General features: G+C 53.2%; 2 protein-coding genes across 2 annotated transcripts in view; both read left to right on the top strand.

Annotated features, from left to right (window-relative positions):
• Positions 1 to 12,335, top strand: part of RPH3A (rabphilin 3A) — a 41,585-nt gene extending 29,250 nt beyond the window's left edge. Inside the window, exons 11-21 of the mRNA XM_087828659.1 lie at positions 1,382 to 1,444; positions 2,497 to 2,697; positions 3,135 to 3,214; positions 3,862 to 3,936; positions 4,771 to 4,880; positions 5,993 to 6,119; positions 8,335 to 8,391; positions 9,054 to 9,208; positions 10,183 to 10,264; positions 11,049 to 11,145; positions 12,185 to 12,335. Of these exons, the coding sequence (XP_087684785.1) occupies positions 1,382 to 1,444; positions 2,497 to 2,697; positions 3,135 to 3,214; positions 3,862 to 3,936; positions 4,771 to 4,880; positions 5,993 to 6,119; positions 8,335 to 8,391; positions 9,054 to 9,208; positions 10,183 to 10,264; positions 11,049 to 11,145; positions 12,185 to 12,315 (1,178 nt within the window). The 3' untranslated portion in view covers positions 12,316 to 12,335. The remainder of the gene's footprint in view (positions 1 to 1,381; positions 1,445 to 2,496; positions 2,698 to 3,134; positions 3,215 to 3,861; positions 3,937 to 4,770; positions 4,881 to 5,992; positions 6,120 to 8,334; positions 8,392 to 9,053; positions 9,209 to 10,182; positions 10,265 to 11,048; positions 11,146 to 12,184) is intronic.
• Positions 12,336 to 16,550: 4,215 nt separating this feature from the next.
• Positions 16,551 to 22,315, top strand: LOC107529575 (2'-5'-oligoadenylate synthase 1-like). The gene is made up of 6 exons (XM_016203038.2): positions 16,551 to 16,721; positions 17,707 to 17,992; positions 19,113 to 19,303; positions 20,036 to 20,268; positions 20,915 to 21,065; positions 22,232 to 22,315. The coding sequence occupies exons 1-6, from the start codon at positions 16,551 to 16,553 to the stop codon at positions 22,235 to 22,237; spliced, it is 1,038 nt and encodes a 345-aa protein (XP_016058524.2). The 3' UTR covers positions 22,238 to 22,315.
• Positions 22,316 to 22,787: the final 472 nt, after the last annotated feature.

The following is a 22,787-nucleotide window of genomic DNA, read 5'->3' as shown; positions in this document are numbered from 1 at the left end:
CCAGCCAAACGCGAGGAGCGACAGTCACTCCACAGCCGTTCCCGTCCTCGGTTGTCACTCCACCGTCCCAATTTCCCCTACACGCACCTACCTCCCACCCTCTTAGTTCCTTGATCTCTCTTCAAATTCACTCCCCTCACGAGCATCGCTGAGGACTTGCTACCACAGACTCTTTCAAGGGGAATTTAAGGACGTCGAACTTTATTTCATAAAATGGCACATGTCCCCAGAAGGGGGTGTGAGAGTCAGGTAGAAATGGTGAGCAGTTGTGGGGAAATCTGAACAAATGGTGCAGTTCATTTTGTTATTTTATAAGAAACCTATAATAATAGCATCACAGGGAAGCCGGTTTCCCATGCTATAAGGAGACAGCATAAAAGGACCACAAACTGGGTGGCTTAAAATAAGAGAAATTTCCTATCTCCCATTCTGGAGGCCAGAAGCCTGAACTCGCAGGTGCCGGCAGGGCTGGCTCCTTCCGAGGCTGCTCGGGTGAACCTGTTTCATTCCTCTCCTGGCTCCTGGTGGCCTCAGGCATTCCTCGGCTCCTAGATGACATTCTCCCCGTGTCTCCCATCATCTTTCCTCTGCACAGGTCTTTCTGTGTGTCCAAATTTCTCCTTTTTATAAGAGCCCAGGCATATAGATTAGGGCCTGCCCCAGTGACCTCACCTGAACTTGACCATCGCCAGAGACCCTCTTTCCACCTAAGGCCACACTCCCAGGTGTTGGAGATGAGGAATTGAAATCTTTTGGGGGAAACAGAATTCAACCCATGGCAGAGGGTAATTATCAAGATGAACCTAATGGCAATTAAGCAAGACAATGAAATTCTCGGTCCTCTGGCCTAAGGAGGTTCCGAGCCTGAGGTCTGTTCGCTTTTGTTCAAAAGGGGAAACTCACAAAGTTTAGAGAGGTGGTAAGGACAGAGTCGCACCCGAACAAGACTTTCTCCACGACGGAATCAAGGGAAACCCTGGCGACTCTCACCTGTTGCTGAGTGTCAGTTCGTGCCCATCCCTGTGGCTGTCCCCTGCATCCACACTTTGGGAAATGAAATTGTAAAGAACCTGGTCCAGTAATGACCCCGCAGCATCGATGGATTCAAAACGTAAACTTGCCCATCGCCTCGCACACAGTTCTCACTCCATTCGTTTATCAGCCTCGTAACGGCCAGGCGCCATCACCCCGTTTCACAGAGGGGAAAGCTGAGGCCCAGGAAGGAGACACTGGGGCGTGAGCCCAGGTAGCCCCGGTGCCTCTGCACATCACCTGCTACCCCGGGCCTGTGTCCATGCCCAGGAGGTGAGGGGGACGTGGGGCGGACACCCAAATGCTGCCCCTTTCTCTGCTCTACCTCCCCTCTGTGTTCTGCACTCAGGGCCCCCAGCTGGCAGCAGACCAGGCCCTGGGCCCGCAGGACGCTTTCCTGACCAGAGACCAGGCAAGTGCTCCCTTCTTCCCGTGTCTGCCCAAGTGGCCACCTCTCCCCACTTCCCCGCGAGAGAGCCGGGGGGCGGCCAGATCTTGGCCCAGCCTGCACCCTGACACTTACCTGATGAACTCTAAGTCCCCCGGCCCTCATTCCAAAACTCTAGAAAATGACCACACATAGAGTGGTTAAGAGCACACCCTGCCTGGATTCAAATCCCTGCTCCTTCACATCCCACCTGTGTGACCCTGGGCCAGTCACTTAACTTCCAGGAGCCTCAGTTTCCTTATCTCTAAAATGGGAATGATACTGGGACCTGCCTCAGAGACTCGATGTGAGGATGAGATAAACTAATACATATAAAACCTTATAGCACATGGCCTGGAATGTATCAAGACCACGCTGAGTGACAGTGACTGCTACATATGATATACTTGCCTCATTGCCATCACATCAATCACTGTGGCTACAGCGTAGTTGTTTTCTGATGCACCAGGCACTATTTTAAGTGCTATATATATATATATATATATATATTAGATCATTTTTGCAATAATTTGAGTGCCTTCAGGTATTATAATTCCCATTTTAGAGATGAGGAAACAGAGGCTCAGAGACATTAAGTAACTGGCCCTGTGCCACACAGCAGAGATGCAAACCCAGGCTGTGTGACTCCAGAGCCCACACCACTGATCAGGACCCCGGTGGGGACTGTTCTGCCTGCCTCTGAATCAGCTCGTGGGACGTGTTCTAAAACACGGACTCCACGGCCCCACTGCAGGGCCTACTGATTCTGGGCGGGGCCCGGGAACCTGCATTTTTGCAAGCTCCGCTCGGTGGCTTTGACAGAAGCAGCGTTCTGGGAGCCAGTGAGCGGCACAGTGTGGCCCCCTGTCAACCCGAGGTGCTGATTCTGTGTTGCAGGGCTGGGGGGGGGGTCTGGCGCACCTGGTGTACAGTAGGTGCCCATCACTCGCAGTGATGCCGTAGCAGTTGTCGCAGCTACGGTTGATGACACGGGGACTCAGCTGCCTCTTCCCCGCCCTCTCCCGCCTCCCCTGCAGACGCGGCTCCCAGCGACCCCGGCTACACCGCCATCCCGCCCTGGGAGGAGAGAGCCAGGGAGGAGCGGGCGGCCCACCCACCGGTTCCCTATCCCCAAGTGTCCACTGCTGCCCCCCAGCCTGCCGCGACCCCCGCCCGCCAGCCCCCAGCCCCCGAGGAGGACGGAGAAGAGGCCAACAGCTACGACTCGGATGAAGCCAGTAGGTGGCACTTAAGGGAGGGGCGTCTGGGAAAAGGCCCTCAGGATCACCCCCAGGAAAACAGGGTGGCTCCTGGGATGGCCCTTACAGCCCCCCCAGCCCCGCAATAAGCCAACATAGTAAGCGTATAGTAAGTGCATTATAAAGACGAAAGTTTGTGTTACTAAATTCACAAAATGACATCAACTTTCTAAAAAAATAGGTGCTATATATTTTTTGAATTGTGGTAAAATACACATAGCATTTAATTGTGGTAAAATACATAATACACCTGGGCTGAGGGCCTGCCCGGGTGTGGTGTCCAGAGCAAGGACAGAGTCTTCCTCTCTTCCGTCGGCTCAACGCCTAGCCCAGACAGGGCACATAGTCAGCGCTCAGGGAAGGTTTGTTGAATGACTGAATGAATGTTCTCTTGGTTCCTGCCTCTGCCCCCACAGCCACCCTGGGAGCCCTGGAGTTCAGCCTCCTCTACGACCTGGAGAACAGCTCCCTGCACTGCACCATCATAAAGGCCAAGGTGGGTGAGGCGCCAGGCTGGGGACCTTGAGGGCTGCTCTGGCATCTCCAGGGGACTTGGGGATGACACGGGGTTAGCAGGCTCCTGCCTGTTGCCTTGTCTATCTGTGGCGGTGACAGTGATGAGAAAAAGGCAGCAATTAGCCACAGCCAATATTCTGGGGGGGGGGGGGGGACTTCCTCCAGGGCTGGTGGCAGAGGGGTTTCATTTGGCTGCAGCCACCTCCCGGGAGCGAGGTAGTCGGCTTCAAGGGTAAAGCCGAGATCTCTGGAGGGGACAAGTAATGGTCCAGCCCTGATGGGGCACTTACTATGTGCCAGGCAAGCCCTTTACAGGTTAAATCATGTAGCAGACACTGTTCTCATCCCATTGGATGTGTGAGGAAAATGAGGCTCAGATACGGCAAGAAACTTGCCTAAGGGCACACAGCCAGGAAGCGGCCTGACCAGGCTTTAGACCCCGCCTGCCCGCCCGATTCCAGAGCTCTTTCTGATCCCGCCTTTCCCTCCTCTCTCTTTGGAAGAGGAAGCCCACAGGGTGGACTGATGCGCGGGACAGACACCAAGGAGGCTGCGCCCAGTGCCTGTGACCGCCGAGTGGCCGCCGGCCCTCCCAAGGCCCTCACACCACTGACTTTCCTCTTGCAGGGACTGAAGCCCATGGACTCCAACGGCTTGGCTGATCCCTATGTTAAGCTGCACCTCCTGCCGGGAGCCAGCAAGGTACCATATGGCCGGGGCCTCTTTGCAAGCCGGGCACAGGGGCCCTGGCAGGCACCCGCAGTTCCCAGCTCAGAGCCTAAAATAGCCCTATCTGCCCCCTCCCCCGAGTGGCCAAGTCCTTGCAAGGGGTAAGGGGTGGGCCAGGAGTCATTGTGGTTGTATGATCTTGGGAAAATGCATGTTAAAAATCTCTGCAAGTGTCAAATGTCCCTTAAGACAACAGAGGACACACACATGTGCATATGCACACACACACACACACATACACTTTATCTTTTTCTTTGGATCAAGGAACAACAGTCCCTCACCTGGCCCCAGCCGAACCGAAGTGTTTGGCCACTTCTTCTAACTCCCCAGTGGCATTTGCTTCTCCTTATGGCTCTCTCCTTTGCTCACTCCTAAATCCAAACTTGCTTTGCCAAAGAATCCAGTGAGTCATTTACATGTTAGTGTGAATTAGATTTGTCACTAGGCCACCTCTAATGAGTATAGTACATTTCTAGTCTTCTCTCTTAGAGTAAAATGAAAAACTTTGTCCCACCCCAACAAATTTCAGACATGAAGGATGCTATTTGGGGAAACAGAGAGCCCAGTGCATGGAGGGAGGGGTGGCTCAGTGTCCAGCCCTCTTGATGGCTTTAGTCACCACCCTAGAAGATGCCCCCGGCTCCCTGAGATGTGCATTTGACAGCAACTGAGCCCCTGGACACTCCTAAGGGGAGTGTCTCCTAAATCACTCCTCCAACCCCCCCCCACATGAGCCCAAAGGGTATGGCTGCAGGGCTGGCTCCCCATCGAGGCAGGTGTCTGTCTGTCTGTCTCTCTGGGCTCTAGTCCAACAAGCTTCGGACAAAAACCCTGCGGAACACCCGGAACCCCGTCTGGAACGAGACTCTCGTCTATCACGGCCTCACAGATGAAGACATGCAGCGGAAGACCCTCAGGTACCTGCCAGGCAGCGGGCAGAGGGGGGGCTGAGGCTGGTGGCCTGAGACACGTGCGCTCCCCGGGGGTCACTCTTTAAAACATCTCTGCATAGTTTCCTTTTTTACTTCTATAAAACAATATGTATGTCTGGTAGAAACTTCTGAAAATGCAGGTAAGTGAAACTCTTAATATCTTGGTGCCTGGACATCTGGATTGTGTGTGTGTGTGTGTGTGTGTGTGTGTATTCACACGCGCATGTGCAAAAGTTTCTTATAAAATTGAGTGTTTTAAAAAATAGACCATCCTGTTAATTAATCGGCCTGTCTTACTTAACAATATGCTGATGCATCTTGTCTTCTACAATGTTGTTTTAAACTGCGTTTTAAATTATATTCGTAATTCACAAATACGTTCTTCTTGTAAAACACGGGGGAGGAGGCAGAACGCCTTCGACATGTTAGCCCCTCCCGCAGCCAGGGTCTGCTTCCTCCGTCCGCGAGTCTGCAGAGTCGGACCCTGGCCTGCAACATGGAAAGTATCACGCTGTGTTTCTGGAACCTTCCTTCTTTCTTAACACCATGTCTTGGAGTCATAGCCACAGGAAGACATTTAGATCTACCTAACTTTAACTGCTTCACAATTTTCCACAGAATGGATTGATTACAGATTTTTAAAAATATTTCATTATTAAATATTACAAATATACAGAAAACTGCAGATTATAATACAACAAACACCCAGGAACCCAGTACTGGGTCTTTTTGTTTATTTTAACCCTCGCCCGAGGATGTGTTTTTATTGATTTTAGAGAGAGAGGGAGGGAGAGAGAGAGAAACGTCGATGTGAGAGAGAAACACGGGTTGGTCGCCTCCCGTACATGCCCTGACCGGAGATCGAACCCGCAGCCGTTCGGAGAACGAGAGGATGCGCCAGCCAGCTGAGCCGCCCGCCAGGGCCCAGTGCTCAGTCTTTTGAAACAAGTACCTGGCCTCGTGCTCAGTAGATAGGAAACGGAAGTCTGACTGCGCACATTACATGCCCCTGGCCGGCATCCATCGCAGCTCTCGGTACACAGTAAGAGCTCAATATGTGCTCCTTTTTCTCTCCCCACCCTCTTTGGGGATCGCAGGATCTCGGTCTGTGATGAAGACAAATTCGGCCATAACGAGTTCATCGGTGAGACCAGATTCTCGCTCAAGAAGCTAAAGCCCAACCAAAGGAAAAACTTCAATATCTGTCTCGAGCGGGTAATCCCGGTGAGTGCCTCTTCCCAGGGGTTCCATGGGGGAGGAGAGTTTTGGGGGTGCTGCCCTCCTCTGGGCCTGCAGGGGGCCAGACAGCACAGATGTGGCCGCTGTTGGGGGGAGGGTGAAGCCTTCCGGTCAGAGCGTCAGGGTTGTGTCCCTGCTCTGCCTGTTATCAGTCTGTATTAGCATCACTTCTCTGAACGTCAGAGTCCTCTTCGGTGAAATGAGAGGGCAGAGAGTGGCCGGCCTGGGTTCAAATCCCAGGTCTGCTGCTCTCCCCTGCTCCCTGGCCTTGGCCAAGGGTCTGAGCTATTCTGAGCCTCAGTTTTCCTTGTCTGGAAATGGGCATTATAACAGTACCTGCCTCGTGGGAGATTTGTGTGAAAGACATAATCAGAACCTAGAACACAGTAAGCACTCATAAATCATTAACTATTGTTATAGGAATAACACTTCCTTACCCACTTATCACTCATGAAGTCACAAAGCGCAGTGCAGATGTGCAGGAGGCTGGATGGCACAGTGCCCGAGAGCACAGACTCTGGCGCCAGGGTCCCTGGGTTTGACTTCTGGCTCTGCCACTTGTCATATAAGCTGGGCCAGATTACTGAACCTCTCTGGGCCTTGTTTTCTCATCTGTAAAATGGGATGTTAGAGTACTAGTCTTCTAGGGTCTTTTGAGTACTCACAAAGCACAAGAACTGTTCTTGTTAGACGTGATATTTGCCTTTTGAGGAAGAAAGAGAACCAGCTTGAGGTCCTCCAGTGGACTATAGCTCAGAAACAACTGGAGATTTTTAAAAAAAATTGATTTCGAGAGGAAAGGAGAGGGAGAGAGAGAGATAGAAACACCAATGATGAGGGAGAGTCATTGATCGGCTGCCACCTGCACGCCCCCTACTGGGGATTGAGCCCGCAACCCGGGCCTGTGCCCTGACTGGGAATCGAACCCTGACCTTCTGGTTCATGGGTCAGTGCTTAACCGCTGAGCCATGCCAGCTGAGCGAGATTTTAAAATCAAAGCTTCACAAACTGAGAGTCTGACTTTGTGAGGTTGGGTGGGACCAGCGATCTGTATTTTTAGAGATAATCCAACCAGCCCTTTCCGATGCATGGGCCACTTGGGGCCCAGAGAGGTGGCTTGTCAGTGGCTGTGCTCCCCGCCGGCCAGAGCCCAGGCCTCCTGCAGCCGCCAGCACGCCCGCTCCCCGGGCAGAGGGCCAGCTCCCCGCGGGGAAGCCGGGCAGGCGGGAGGGGGATCCTGTAGCAGCCTCCCACCAGATGGCTGGCCCGAGGACCGAAGAGCCGTGTGCCGCGCAGTGTTTGTGTGCAACCTGAGAAGGAACAGGACGCAGCAAGGGAAGTTGCTGGGAAGGATTTACACCAAATGCCAGGCTCCAAATAAATCCCCGAAGACAACCCCGGAGCGCAGCGTTTCCTGTAGGCCTCTGCCTGGTGACAGCGGGTCCTTCAGGGTTCCTCTTCCTTCCTGCACTCAGTGCGACCAGTTGGCCAGGACAGTGGCCAGGCTGCCACCTGAGTCTCCGGCTCCTGGGTCTGCCCATCTTGCTGTGATGGACACAGCCAGCCCCAGATGCACAGCGGTGGCAGGACCGACAGGCCTGCAGCGGCCACAGACCTCTGCTAATCATCTTTAGCTCTTTGTCCTTGGTTCTCCCACTGCCACCTCCCCCCATATGCTGTCCCCACATAAGTGCTGTCCCCTCCTTCCCTCTGGACCTCAGGTTTCCTCATCTCTAAAATGGGGAGCTCGTCTTTAACCAGTGGTTTTCATATGATGTTCCCTAGAGCCTTAGAGTCCCCCAGAAGGACCTTAGGAGCCACGGGGCAGACGCATCTGGTGGCCAGACCCCAAGACACAGAGCAGATCAACTCCAATCCTGTCTGTTTTAGGCAGGGGGTGCTCTGCCACTTATTGACTTGGGCAAGTGGCTTAACCACTCTGACCCTCGGTGTCCCCATCTGTAAAATGGGGATATTAACACAGCCTACGTCATAGGCCATTGTGCATTAACCTGGTCTGTCAAATGGTTAGTGTTATATAAATTTTAGCTAAAAATTTAGCTGGAGGTCCACAGAAGCTTGGAAGACCTGTCCTCACAGCTCTGGATGCTAATGGAGCGGGGAGAGGCGTCTGGTCCTTGTCGTGTAGGGAGGTGAGCCACATAGACAACGCTGTCTTTCCTTTCTGCTTCCTTCCCAGATGAAGCGTGCCGGGACCACCGGCTCCGCCCGAGGCATGGCCCTGTATGAGGAGGAGGTGAGCGCTGAGTGGGTATTGAAGCCGCAGTCCGAGGCTGGCACCTCCCTTTTCTTTCCCTCCCTGGCCCCATCCCTACTCTTTCTCCCAAACCCTCCTGCCTGTGGGTTCCCATGAGAGCCGCCCTTGCCCAAGGCCTTAGGACATGAGACCAGGTGAGTGCTCTTCACGCCTGGAGCCCGAGGTGGGGGAAGCCCCATCCTCTCCCGCAGGGACACCCTTGAGTTCCTCAGCCTTGTTGGCAGAGGCCCTGCTGGGGATGCTGAAGGACTGGATCACTGCCACCCTCCCTCCATCAGGGACGGACCGGAGGCCCTTCGAGCTCTGGGTCTGCCCACGGCTGGGGTTGAGCCACATGCCCAGGCCCTCAGCCTACTACATGCGAGAAGTCTGCTTGTATCAGGGGAGTCTGAACTCAGTCGGGGATCAGGCTAGGGCCAGGGTCAAGGATCAGTCCTGGGTCACAGTGGGGCCAGTCACTGACCAGGATCAAACTCAGCCCATGACCAGACTCAGGGCGTAGCCCGTGTCCAGGTTGAAGGAAAACCACCCGCCTCCTGTGCCTCAGCCGGGCCCCCTGGGCTTTGGCCACAGCTGGGCGCCTGCTGTCCATGGTGCTGACGGCCCCCCTCCCGGCTCACACGGGACTTCTCCTATCGCAGCAGGTGGAGCGCATTGGGGACATAGAGGAACGCGGCAAGATCCTGGTGTCCCTCATGTACAGCACGCAGCAAGGGGGGCTCATCGTGGGCATCATACGCTGCGTGCACCTGGCCGCCATGGATGCCAACGGCTACTCGGATCCATTCGTCAAGCTGTGAGTCAATGCCGCGGGACTGTGAGCGGGTCCCAGAGAGGGTTCTAGATCCTTGCACAGGGGCAACCAGAGAGCTTCCCCAAGATCATTGTCCATTGAGGCCCAGAAAGGGAAATGAACCTGCCCAAGGTCACACAGTGAGACAGGTGACCTGAACCGGCTAGAATGTGAGGCTGGAGTCTCGGGCAGTCAGACTGGTGTGTCACCCGCCCATATGAGAAGTGTGTGGCTCTGTCCCCTCGTGGGAGAGAGTTGCAGTCGGCAAGGTCGCAGTAACCCCATGTGTAGCCCCCCAGAATTAGCAACACACACCTCCAGCCGCCCAGAGCCCCACCACCAGCAAAGCGATCTGGCCTTTTCCAGATTCAGTCTGGGAATGCTCCAAAAGAGGGACCTTAGACTTTGGGGTTATTCCAGTCACTTTGCTCACGGAAATAAGAGAGACTTTGTCATCGGCGTTAAGACAGACGTGAGAAAATGCCACCGTGGGATTAAACAGACAAGGATTTCATTAAGGGAAATGCTGTGTGAGGGAAGGTAGGGAGAGCTGGGGGAGGTGGAGAGCTGTTAGCCCCAAGTCCTACCGCCCTGGCTGGTTTGGCTCAGTGGTTAGAGCCTCGGCCTGTGGACAGAAAAGTCTCGGGTTCACTTCTGGTCAAGGACACGAACCTCTGTTGCAGGCTTGATCCCGGGTCCTGTGTGCGGGAGGCAGCCAATCGATGTGTCTCTTTCACATCGATGTTTCTCTCTCTGTCTCTCCCACTCTCTCTGAAAAGCAATGGAAAAAATATCCTCGGGTGAGGATTTTAAAAGAAGTAGGTACCCTGATGCACGCTGGTCATCGTTAATGTTGACTCACTTTCTGGTGTGCTCATCACTTCTCCTCCTGACGCCAGAAGGGGCCTTTGGGTTACCGCGGGGCTGTTCTTATTCATTGAACTTCGCCCATAACGGCTTCTTGTGTCTCCTGTCAGCTGGCTGAAACCGGACATGGGGAAGAAGGCCAAACACAAGACTCAAATTAAGAAGAAAACCTTGAATCCTGAGTTTAATGAGGTAAGACTGCCCTGTGTCTGTCACACTGTGGAATATTCACTGTGTGAGAGAAGGACAACCCCCTCCCAGAATGTCATCAGGCACATAAAAAAATGCTTTCCCTCAGAGATCAGCTTGAATGATCTCAAGGAGAGGTAATGAGTTTCTTGTCACTGGAGGGAATCAAGCCTAAAACAATAACCTATCAATTAGGAATGTCCTAGGCAGGAAGCTGAGTTTGAAGAGAGACTGAATTAAATCATCTCCAATATCTTCACCAATTCTAGCAGCCTATAATACTGAAATTTGAGGAAACAAATAGGGACAGTTATGTCCTTTATCATCTACCCAGTTGGTGTTGCCCTCTCCCTCTGCCCCCACATCCACCCAGCGCATGAAGTCTTGTGAAAGCCACTGTCTAGATACCCACTGAGTGCGTCCCTTCCTCTGTCTTCTCACTGTTGCTGCCTTGGCTTAGACGCTGGCATTTCACGCTTGGACTATTGCAGTAGACTCCTGACTCACCTCCCTGCGCTTGGCCCGTCCTCCACATAAGCATGAGCTTTCTAAAACACGAATGTAAATTTGTCACCTCCTCGCTTAAACCAACAATGGCTCCCTAATGCCTTAGCACCACAATCAAGCCCTTTCAAACTCACGATCTAGAAGGAATCCCTTGCTCCCAGAATGCCTATTTCAAGGGCCTCCCCTTGGTCCATGAACTCCAAGGACTTGGCCTCTTAGTTCTAAATGCCAAGGGCTCGGGGGACCCTCTCACTCACATGCCCTCCTCTCTTGCATCCAGGAGTTCTTCTATGACATCAAACATAGCGACCTGGCGAAGAAGTCACTGGACATCTCGGTCTGGGACTATGACATCGGCAAGTCCAACGATTACATCGGTGAGTGCTCCTGGCTCCCAGAGAAAACCGGCCCTCTGTCCGCCCAGGAGAGGAGAGCCTCCCCCAGGGCTGCGGGGGGTGAGGGTCTTTCTTTTCTTTTGGCAACCACATCACCAAAACAGAATCAGAACCATGGTCCCAATTTGGGTCCAATTTGAGAACGCCTTTGGAGGAGAGGGCTTACAAAGTCAGGAAGATCGGATCATGACGGGTTCTCTTTTTTGTTGTTTTTTGTTAATTGAGGATATTGTTTCCATTGATTATCAGAGAGAGTGGAAGGGAGAGAGAAAGAGAGAAAGAGGGAAACATCGATGTGAGAGACATCGATTGGTTGCCTCCTGCACACACCCTGACCAGGGCCAGGAATCGAGCCTGCAACCCAGGTACGTGCCCTTGACCGCAAATCGAACCTGCAGCCCTTCGGTGTGCGGGCCGATGCTCTAACCACTGAGCTTTGATTGGCTCTTTGCTGAGCAGATCACCTCCAGTGAAAGAGTTAAATCACAGGAGCGTGGGGTCTGTGGCTTTGTAGAAAATAGGGTGCAAAGGATGTCTCCTTCATCTATCTGCAAGTCCAGCGTGAAGGTTCTAATTTTCCCAGTTCCCTTCCAAACACTGAGGAACAACAGTCGTTAAAGATGGAGAGGGGAAGGAACTCCAGGCCAGGGACACAACCCGAGTGCAAGTGTGGAGACAGGATTGAGCGGGGTGATGGAAGTAAGTCTTCGGAAATAGATTATGAGTTTCTAAAAGTAGTGGGAGGTAAGTTTCCATGGGTGGGTGGTGATTTGTAGAAGGCCTTAAAAAACACAATAGGGAGCCACAGCAGGTTCTTGAGTAGGTAGCCTGGAGGCAGAGAAGGCCAATGGGAATAAAAACACCATAACAACCACCCCCTCTAGAGAACGGGTCCCAGGACGCTGGAGCGGAGTCACTGCTCAGTGGCAGTTTTCCCACAACTAGACATTTGGGTCCAGAACGAGAGTCCCATGTGTCCCTCCGCTCTGACCCCCTATCCCTATCTGCCCTTGTCACCCAGGAGGCTGCCAGCTGGGGATCTCGGCCAAGGGAGAGCGCTTGAAACACTGGTACGAGTGTCTGAAGAACAAAGACAAGAAGATTGAGCGCTGGCACCAGCTACAGAACGAGAACCACGTGTCCAGCGATTAGGATGGTGCCCGGCTCCCCAGCTCCCCAGCTCCGTGCCCCGCCCCCTGCCCAGTCACCCCCAGCCTGCCCCAGCAGCACTGCACCCTGGTCTCTCTCCTCTGTGCCCCCCATCACCTGCCACCCCCCCTGAGCCTGCTTTTGGGGTCTCCCCTCACCTTGGGCACTGCAGCAGCTGCCATGTGGCCCTGAACGCAGCCCCTCTCTGGTCCCTCTAGCATGGAGCAGTCAGGACGGGGTGGGGAGACTTTCACGTGGAGGTGGTTCATTTTACAACCTTCCAGTTTGGGTGATTACAAACGGTCTTTGTCGTTTAGGCCTGTTTTAGACCCTCCTGGTCTTGAACAGGCGCTCACATACCCAACTCCCGTCTCCTGTGTCGCGTCTGCGTGTCCCCTCAGTTGTCAGCAGACCCGGACAAGGCTGTGGGGACCCTATATTGGGGCAGACATAGAGCATCCGGGCTCCCACAGCCTCCGCACATACACACCCCAATCTCCAGGAGAACAGACCAGCCTGGTGACTAGGGACACACCCTCCCAGCTCCCAAATGCTTCGAGAAATGGACACGCAAAATACACGGAGGGACTTGGTAACCCCGTCTTTCAGGATGTCAACTATTTGCTTCCTAGCAAAAAAAAGAAAACCAACACACAACGCGACACCCATTCTCTGCCCCCTGCCTCTCTCTCTGTCCCACCCCATGAAACTCTCCCTCTCTAAGGGGTTAAATAAATAGCAAGAGCAAAAAACATCCTAACATAGCCTCACCGCCCCCCCCCCCCCCACCAGCCCAGCCAGCAAACGCTGAGAAACCGGTAAAAGCTGACCCACCACTTAGACCCTCGCCTGTTCAGACCACCCTCTCCTGTTGGCACAGCCGGGTGGCTGTGGAGATGCCCCGCAGAGGGGCTTTCTCGGCCCCTGGCCTCCCCGAGCGGGCTTGGAGGGGATCTAGAAGCCAGAGCTCTGGGTCCGAGGGGGGCCTCGCCGAAGCCCCCAGCGTTCGTTTCTCCTTCCTCTGCTCTTGGTTCAGCGGACCTACGACCCCTGCCCCCGACGCTCTGCCTCGGCTCCTCTGACCCTCACGCGCCCTGTGTCTCACTCAGAATCGCCTCGAGTCTCTCTGTCTCTGTGTCTGTCTGTCTCTCTGTCCCCCCTCCCCCTTCACCACGTGTATCAGGAGAATACGGCACAGTCATGGATCTAAAACTTTAGCGATAGCTGCCGATACCAAAGGCTTTTATTCCATCATGAATCATCCAGTCTTATTCCTTTAAAAAATGTTTGAATGAGGCGGAGGCGGCATCCGGGACAAACATTATACACTTGAGGCTGGGTCTGGGCACATGCAGTGCCCTGGGAAAAAGGCTTGTTTTCCCCCAATCCCCATGATGTCCGCCCCTGTGGAAATCACCCCCTCTAGAGGTCCAACAGCTCCCCGGCATCAGTAGACGTCAGATGGACACTCAAACGAGCTCACTTTCTTCAAACACACGCCTTTCAACCTCCCCCTGCAGTGTCCTCCCCCCAGCTCTCTGCACAATTCCCCGAAAGCCACTGATTTCTAAATCGTTCCGTTCTAAACATCAAGTTCTGCGCCTTCCCCAAGATGGCCAACAGCTTCCTGGCTGCCATCTGCCCCCCCCCGCCCCCAGGCCCTCCCCACCCTCGACGCCCGCCTCTGTCCCACGGTTTGCCCTTAGGAGAAAGCATGCTGGCTGCGTCACCCACGCCCGATGCCGGAGCTGGCGCTGGAATCAGCATGTGGCAAGCTCGCTCTCTCCGCTCTCCCCACAAACGTAACCCCCCCCCCGGCCCGCCTAGAATACACACACGACCCCTGCCCTCTGGTGCATGCAGAACCCCAGAACCGTCCGCCGCCTTTCTTTGTGATGATGTAGCCAAAAATAAAGTAGGAATGTCCAGGAAAACCAGTGGCCTGCGCTCTTCCTTTCTGGTTTCTGGGGGTTCTTCTCCCCACCAGGATACGTGAGAGTCAGTGTTCATTGAGCATCTACTATGTCGCAGGCACTGGGGATACGGCGGGTGAACAAGGAAGGTGCGGTCTCCGCCCACGTGGAGTTTGCTTCCCGGCGGGTTTCATCTTGGGCGGGCAGGCTCAAGGCGACGTGTCTGACCCCACACCCTCTTAGAAGGGCACCCCCCAGGCGGGCGGCATCCTCAGCTTCTCCCCACTACCCCAGCCTCGGGGGAAGAGTCCCGAACGGCTGTGCAATCAGATGACATCAAGGCCGGAAGAGATGACGGAGTTGACCCAGGGCCTGGTTCCATCAGCTCACTCGCCTGACAGAGGAATAGCCCAAAGCCCAGAGGAGGGAATCTGCTGATATGTGTATTTTGTCAAAAGCATGCATTTCGTTAACAAGTACAATTGCCATAAAGGCATTTGGGAGCAAACGGACGCCTTGACATACATAAAATCCAACTGGTGGGCAAAGCGAGCGTTCCAGAGATGGACACCTGCCCCCTTCACGGTTACATTTTGCTTTAAGCAGAAGTCAGCATTGTATACAGGAATGGGAGGTGACAGTTGATGAGCTGGTTATGAGAAAGCTGATTAGAAAGATAGCTAACAGGCATCTAGACCCTACTCCACCCCACAGCAACGGCATTCACATCTTCTCAGCTCTCCTGGAACATTCCCCAAGACAGACCGCGTTTGGGCCAGAAAACACACCTTCGCACATTCAAAAGGATGCACATCGTCAAAGTATGCCCTCCACCACGACGGAATTAATGTGTCAATAAAAAGAAGCTATCTGGAAAATTCCAAAATATTTGGAGACCAAATAGCATGCTTTTAACTAACACGTGGGTCAAAGAATTCTCAAGAGAGATTTTAAAATGTTTTGCACGAGCTGACAGTGAAAAAACAACCAATTGAAGTTGAGGGATGCAATGGAAGTAGTGCTTGGAGGGATTTTTTTAAATCCTCACCTGAGGTGATGTTTATTGATTTGAGAGAGAGAGAAACATGGATGTGAGAGAGAAACATTGATCGGTTCCTACCCCACGCATCTCGACCGGGGATCGAACGGCAACCTGGGTGTGTCCACTGACCGGAATCAAACTGGCAACCTTCTGATGCTCCAACCAACTGAGCCACCCTGCCGGGGCGGGAATATTTTGGCATTAAATGCATGGATCAGGAAAGTAGAAAGGTCTAAACCAAGAGGAACAAATGAGTGGACCAAGGGGCAACTATTCTACAAGATTTCATAAATGGTGGGTGCATGACATTCTGCATTTTTCAGACCCCCGGAGCATCCAGCGCCGAGTGAACCCTCCTGGGAACTGTGAACGTTATTTAGTTCACGATAATGCATCAGTCTCAATCCATCCCTAGTGACACGTGCACCAATGTTAAAAATAGTAGAAATTACGGGCGGAAGGGGAGGTGACATAGGGGAACTCTGTACGTCCTGTTCCATTTTTCTGTCAGCCTAAAGCTGCTGTAAGAAATAAAGTCTATGAACCGAAGGGAAAAAGTATAGCATGATGTCATTTAAAAAAGAAAAACGAAAGAGAACTGTGAATTTTCGTGTGTGCGTGAACCTCGGACAGCATCTGAAAAGATCTACACCCACATGTTCATAGGGGTCGTCTTTGAGGTTTGGGGTTATGAATGGAGTTTTATGCTTCCTGAGTTCCCTGCCTTCCTTTCGTTTTTGGCGATATGCACATACTATTGTAAAGATCATAGGAGGCTATAAACCAGTTTTGTCAGCAACGACAATAACAAAACAAAGACTAGGAAGGGTCCCGGCTCGGTTCCGGCCGAGGGCACGCGCCTCAGTCGCAGGCCGGATCCCTGGCCTGGTCAGGCCCGTGCGGGAGGCGACCAGTCCATGCGTCTCTCTCCCCTCGATTGTCCTCTATCTTTCTCTCTCTTCCTTCCACTCTCTCTGAAAAGCAACAGAAAAAGTATCCTCAGGGGAGGATTTAAAAAACCCCCCAACACCACAAAACTAGGAAGAAGGAAACCAAAAATTGGTTTTGCATCCCGATTTCTCTTGGGGGAGGCACTAATGGGAGTTAAAAAAAAACACAAACATGTTTTCACAGTACAGTCCGAAGAAAGGCAAGGCCCTTCCGGCTGCCGGGACTCTTTGGTTTGATAGGAAGCTCCTCCCTTCCCAGGAAACGAAACCAAAGGAAACTCAGCCTTGGGCAGCAGGAGAGAGAAACGTTCCTGTCCCCACACTAGCGTCACGATGGAGCTCCAAAATCTCTGGGCCGGGGATCTGGACAAGTTCATCGAAGACCGACTCCTGCCGGACACACAGTTCCGGACGGAGGTCAGAAAAGCCATTAACATCATCTGCAGTTTTCTGAAGGAGAGGTGTTTCAGCCGAGGTGACAGCCGGGTGTCAAAGGTTGTAAAGGTGAGTGAGCCCACCTGCGGGGGGGGGGGGGGGGGGGGGGGGGTTTGAACGGACAGGAATTTCCACAGAGAAAGAGAGCAGAGGGTTGAGGTCTTTGGGGCTGGTAGTTTCAAATTGATCCACGCCAAAAATACAACCGCAGCTTGTGGAAACAGACTCTGGGCTGAGGTCCTACATCTGTCATTGTTTAACGGTTATCCCTGGCGAGGTTCATGAGCCGCTGTCCTGGGCCACGTCCGTTTCAGAGACAGGGAAACTGAGGCCCAGCTCTGATCAACAATCTGCTAATGGACGGCCAGGCTGAGTCTAAGTTTTGACATAATGCTGATTACCGGAGGTGAGCAGGGGTTGGGGGTCAAATAAACACAAGGTGACAAGAGGAGACTGGACTTGGGTGGTGAGCACACAATAGAGTATACAGATTCCGTATTACAAAGTTGTACACCAGAAATTTATATGATGTTATATTAACCAACATTACCCCCAGTAAATTTAATAATAATAATTTCAAAAGGCATATAGCACCTGCTGGCTGTTAAACCTTGAGAAAGTCACCTTTCTGTGCCTCGGTTTCCTGTCCATAATTCCCAATACCTTATAGGGCTGTGCAGATTCATTAAACCACCCGGCATGGGCCAGACTACAGTATAGAACGATACAAGGCAGTCAAGGCCAGGGAGTGAAGACTCCAGACTCTAGAACAAGGCAGCTGGGATTTGAATTGCATCTCTGCCAACTACCAGCCATGCCTTGGGCTGATAGATAATCTCTCTGAGCATCTGTTTTCCCACCTGTAAAAAAAAGGGCACTAATAATAATAATGCCTAGATAGCAAAGCCTTTGGGAGGAGCCTCGTAGGAGGGAAGACCAGTAATGCCCTTGGAACAGTGGCTAGTGCCCAAGACTGTTAGTGATTGTGCGCATCACTTTACTTAGGGAGGCTCTGCTCAAGGAACGTTAGTTCTAATTCCCATCTCTGCTTTAGGGTGGCTCCTCCGGCAAAGGCACTACGCTCAGAAGCCGGTCTGACGCTGATCTCGTCGTCTTCATAAGCTCCCTCAAAAGTTTTCAGGAGCAGTACAATTGCCGAAAAGAGTTCATCGAGGAAATAAAAACACAGCTAGAGGCCTGTCGAAGGGAGGGAAAGCTTACCGTGAAGTTTGAGGTCCAGGATCATGTGTGGGAGAACCCACGCGCACTCGGCTTCACGCTCGGGAACCGCCGCCCGGAGCTGGTAGAGTTTGATGTCCTGCCGGCCTTTGATATCCTGGGTGAGCGCCCCTGACACAAGCTGTTTCCAGCCTCTGTCCTATGTCAGGGCTTCTTTCTCTCTCTTTTTATATATTTCTGATGGGCAATCTTTCACAGTTTGACAGTCTTCCCAAAAGAGGGCATCCCTTTAAAATGGGGAAGGGATCTTAGATTCTCTCCTGGGGCAAGAATGAAGACAGTCTGGTCGGCCCCAGGAGTGACATGAAACAGCAAAGTATTTTATCTTTCTAAAAAAACAGCAGCATAGATCTGGCATGCTAATTTCATCTTTTACCCAAAAACATGAGGAAACCTCATCAGACTTACTCTGAGGGTTGGGATCTATGGGTAATGTGCACGTGGATGGGGCAACGTAACCTCTCGGAGGCTCAATGCCCACAGGTGGAAAACTAGTAAAACCACACTAGCTATGCCATGCTATTTTTTTTAAGTGTTAAACGGTCATCTACATTAAGCTCTTACACAGGGCCTGGCCCATAGTCGGTGTTCAAAAATGAGAGTTCCCCCACTGTGCACCAAGGCACCCCAGGACACCCCAGTGAACTAGCTCGAAAAGTTCAGATTTTAAATTTTTAAGGGAAACACAGCGACACCTATCGGACACCGTGCAAACCGCTACTATTAAGTTGTAGGGACTGAGCTACTTAATAAACAGAACCTGTTAGGGATTTCTTTGGGCCTAGGCGGAGACCCACGAGAAAAACGCCAGGAAATGGAAAAAGTTTAGCAATATCTCCTGGTTGTCATGTCCTGTGTTGGCTGCTGGGGTGCGATGGTTCCAAAAAATAAGAAGGGAAGAGAGAGAAGGGGAGGAAGGGCATGCCAGGCAGAGGGAACAGCACAGGCGAAGACCTGGAGGTTAGAAAAGATCTGAGTAGCGGGGGAAACGCAAGACGCTGAGGATGAATGGAGAGAAGAGGCAGTGACCGAGACAGCAGCCAGGACAGCGGATCCTGCAGAAGCCTGTCACCTTCAAGGCGTGGACAGGGCGATGGCAATGGATGGGGGGGGGGGGACGGACTGGAGATGGCCCATCGCACTGCACCCACGGCCAGCTAGCGACTGAAAGAACCTCAGGGAGGAGCTGACATCTTAAAGTTATGGATTTGTCCCTAACAGGTCAGGTGACAGTGACGGAACACTACAGACCTGACCCCAGCGTCTACGTGAAGCTCATCGAAGCGTGCAAGAGCCTGGGGGTGGAGGGCGAGTTCTCTTCGTGCTTCACAGAGCTGCAGCGAGCCTTCCTGAAAGAGCGTCCGGCCAAGCTCAAGAGCCTGGTCCGCCTGGTCAAGCACTGGTACCAGAAGGTCTGGTCATCCTGTCCAGCGGGGGGGTGGGGGGGACTTCTAAGTCCCTGCAATTTCTTGCTCTTCTTTTCTTTCTTTGGATATAGTGTCCCCGGTTCTTTTAAAGTCTATCTTGGACCCTTCCATATTTAGAGTTTTGTGAATTGATTGCTAGTTTCTTTTTTCCCTGCTGGTCATTGCTGTTGGTGTCCTGTGTCGCTGTGTGCCTGGTTACGTATGTGCTGGTCACTGTGCTTGAAATGATTTCTGAGATGACACGTGTCTTCTGCAGAGGGACTTTTGTCTGCTTCTGTAAGGCGCTTAGGGACACTTGGAGTGCTTCCTCTGAGCTCGTGTTCATAATATGCTTAGGAGGTAGATGCTGTTATCACCACTCACTTGGCAGGTGAGAGACATGAGGCTCCGATGAGTTGTCTGCCCAGAGTCAGACAAAGGTGGAGCCAGGATTCGAACCCACATCGGTCAGAACCCAGAGCCCCGGCCCTAACCAGGGTCAGCGAGCTTTTTCCATACACGGCGAGGTGGTGACTATTAGAGACGTTGTGGGTCAGTCACACGGTCTCTGTCCCGTCTACTCCGCTCAGTCCTTGGAGCGCGAAAGCAGCCACAGACGACACATAAGCGAGTGGGCCCGACTTGGGGCCTGGGAACCACCTGCAGCAGCGAGCGGGAGGCTGCCTTTGGCCACAGGGCCGGCCAGACCCCCTTCTCTGGCTGCTTTTCCCCCCTCAGTGTAAGGAGAAGCTTGGGCAGCCCCTGCCTCCTCAGTACGCCCTGGAGCTCCTGACCGTCCACGCGTGGGAGCGCGCAGGAAGGAAGACGGACTTCGTCACAGCTCAGGGGTTCCACACCGTCTTGACATTGGTCACCAACTACCAGAAGCTTTGCATCTACTGGACGAAGTATTACGACCTTGCACATCCTGTGATTGGTCCGTACGTGAGGAGGCAGCTCCAGAAACCCAGGTACTCTGTCCCCCCAGGGCTCACCCTCCCCCCGATAGATGGCCCCTGTGGTGCCTTGGAAATGAGGGAGTGGGAGGCGCCGCGTCTCTTGGGCAGTTGAGCATCGACCTAGGATCCAGGAGATCAAGGTTCGATTCCCGGTCAGGGCACAGGCCCGGGTTGCGGGCTCGACCCCCAGTGGGGGGCGTGCAAGAGGCAGCCGATCAATGACTCTCTCATCATTGATGTTTCTATCTCTCTCTCTCTCCCTCTCCCTTCCTCTCTCTGGAATCAATAAAGATATATTTTTTTAAAAATCACTCCACATAATACCTCCTTCAAGGTGGGCATGTTCGCCTTGCCCCATTTCACAGATGAGAAAACTGAAGCTTAGAAAGCACAAGTGACCTACCCACAAATAAAGGGCAGAGGTGACATTCAAACTCAGGTCAGGAAGGCCCAAGTGTGAGGCTCCTTCTCTTGGGGTTCACTGCCCACCACGGAGCAAGGCACCCAGGACACTCCCCAGCAAGCAGCACCCTGCTGGGCCCTTCCTCCTACCCCGAGTCCCACCCTGCCCCAGGCTGGTGTTTCACAATTGCAGGAGCATCTAGACCCCTGAGACACAGCCCAGCTTCTCAGCTGTCCCTCTCTAATTGTTCCTCAGGCCTGTGATTCTGGACCCAGCGGACCCTACAGGAAACGTCGGCGGAGAGCCTGGGCGCTGGGATAGGCTGGCGAGAGAGGCTAGACTCTGGATGACTTACCAGTGCTTTAAGAATAGGCATTGCTCTCCAGTGGGCTCCTGGGACATAGAGGTGAGACCTTCGGCTTCCTCCCTGTCGCCCTTTCTGCTCCCCTCCACACAACTTGGGGCCTATAGCTGGAGACCAGTTTCCAACGAAATTGCCCCTCGCAGTCATAAAGTTCAGGCTGAGCTCCCTATTTTACGGCAACTTCACATTCACCCTGACCCCACTCAGAGGGTTCCTGGAATTTTCACAGCCTCTGTTCAAAGTTCATTCTTACTTAATGCTGCGTTGGCAGAATATCACTTTTTTAAAAAAATATCTTTATTGATTTCAGAGAGGAAGGGGAAGGGGAGGCCACCTGTTTCTAATAATAATAATAAACAGAGTAACCACTGCCTATCAGATATTTGCTTTGGGCTCAGCTTCTGTCCTAAGCCCTTTAACACACATTCTCTTATTCAATCCTCAGGATGTCCAATGAGGTAGGTTTTCTACTCTCATCTCACAGGTGAGAAAAGTAGGCTCAGAGAGGTGGAGCCACCACTCAAGGGCATTCAGCAAGGAAGTGGTAGAGCTGGGACTCAACCCGGTGAACTCCAAGGCTAGTTAGTGCTCATTCCACTTGTGAACAGCCTGCCCGTATCCACCCCCCCACACACACACACTTAGCACTTGCCGAACAGGAGACTCAGAGCAGCTGAGGGACATGGGCATGTCACACGGCCTGTAGGGGCAGGGACTCCTGAACTGGGATCTTTCTACTCCCAGGGTCGGTTCTTTCTCATGCTGGGGGATTGGTGATGTCATACGGGGTCCCCCAGGAAGCAGACTCCTACACCTGTGGGAGGGAGGGGAAGGAAGCAGGTGTGGGCACAGGGACAAATCCACCCCTCGCCCCACCCACCCCACCCCTCCCTGGGGAGCCCTGGAGCTCCAAGGGCCTTCAGAGTTGGCCACCAGCGGTCTGAAGGGGTCAGGCCCTTATACACACCCTGGACCAGCCCCAGAATATGGGCAACTCGGGACGGGGCGTGGCCTTAGCCAGGGGCTCTCTGCAGCCCAGGCCACTCTGGAGGGGCTCATCGCTGAAGTCTGTTCGCTGCCAGCCTCCCTGGCACCTGGGACTCACTCCTCTTTCCTTGAGAAGCCAAGTGGCATGTCACAAAGTCCACTGTAAATGCCAAGGTGGGGCGACCAGCTCTCCAATGCAATCCTGTACTTTACCCTTTCAGATCTAAGGAGGCCGCGAAGGTGACTGGATAACGTGCTCTCAAGACCTGTCAGCCCTCTGATTAGGGACAGCGCCCTGGATCCTGTCACAGCCGCCACCTGCACCAGGCAGAGCCTCCCCTCCCCGGGTGGAAGAGAAATGAACACACGCACCGGTTGCCCTCTGGGTGCAAACCAGCCGCTCCGAGCCCAGACCCCTCTGCTGGCGCCCGGGGAGCTCCGGGCCCCACTCACCCAGGGCCAGGTCCCAGGCACCCCCGCACGGCCCGCACTGCGGAGCCCCTGTCATCATTCACACTGCCCGTCCTAAGCCCGCTTGCCCTGCCTCGCTTTCTCGTGGGAACCACGACAGAGGTCCCTGTCCACGCTTGCCCCTCACTCCCTCTGGTCTGCCCCGTGTGGCCCTCCTGTTCCCAAGGATCTGTATTAATTTCTTCCTACGTGACAATATTTAGTTACTGCCTTTAACATTGGCAAAATAAATCATTTAAAACAATTTATTCCTGGAACAAAAACAACACTCCCACAACCCCTCCCTCCAGCCCGTTAAAATGTGGG

The sequence above is a fragment of the Miniopterus natalensis genome, chromosome 20, assembly GCF_054644295.1.
Source record: "Miniopterus natalensis isolate mMinNat1 chromosome 20, mMinNat1.hap1, whole genome shotgun sequence".
In the NCBI taxonomy this organism is placed as follows: Eukaryota; Metazoa; Chordata; class Mammalia; order Chiroptera; family Miniopteridae; genus Miniopterus; species Miniopterus natalensis.
Note: the sequence above shows the minus strand (reverse complement) of the source record. Positions and strands in the feature narration are given on the sequence as shown.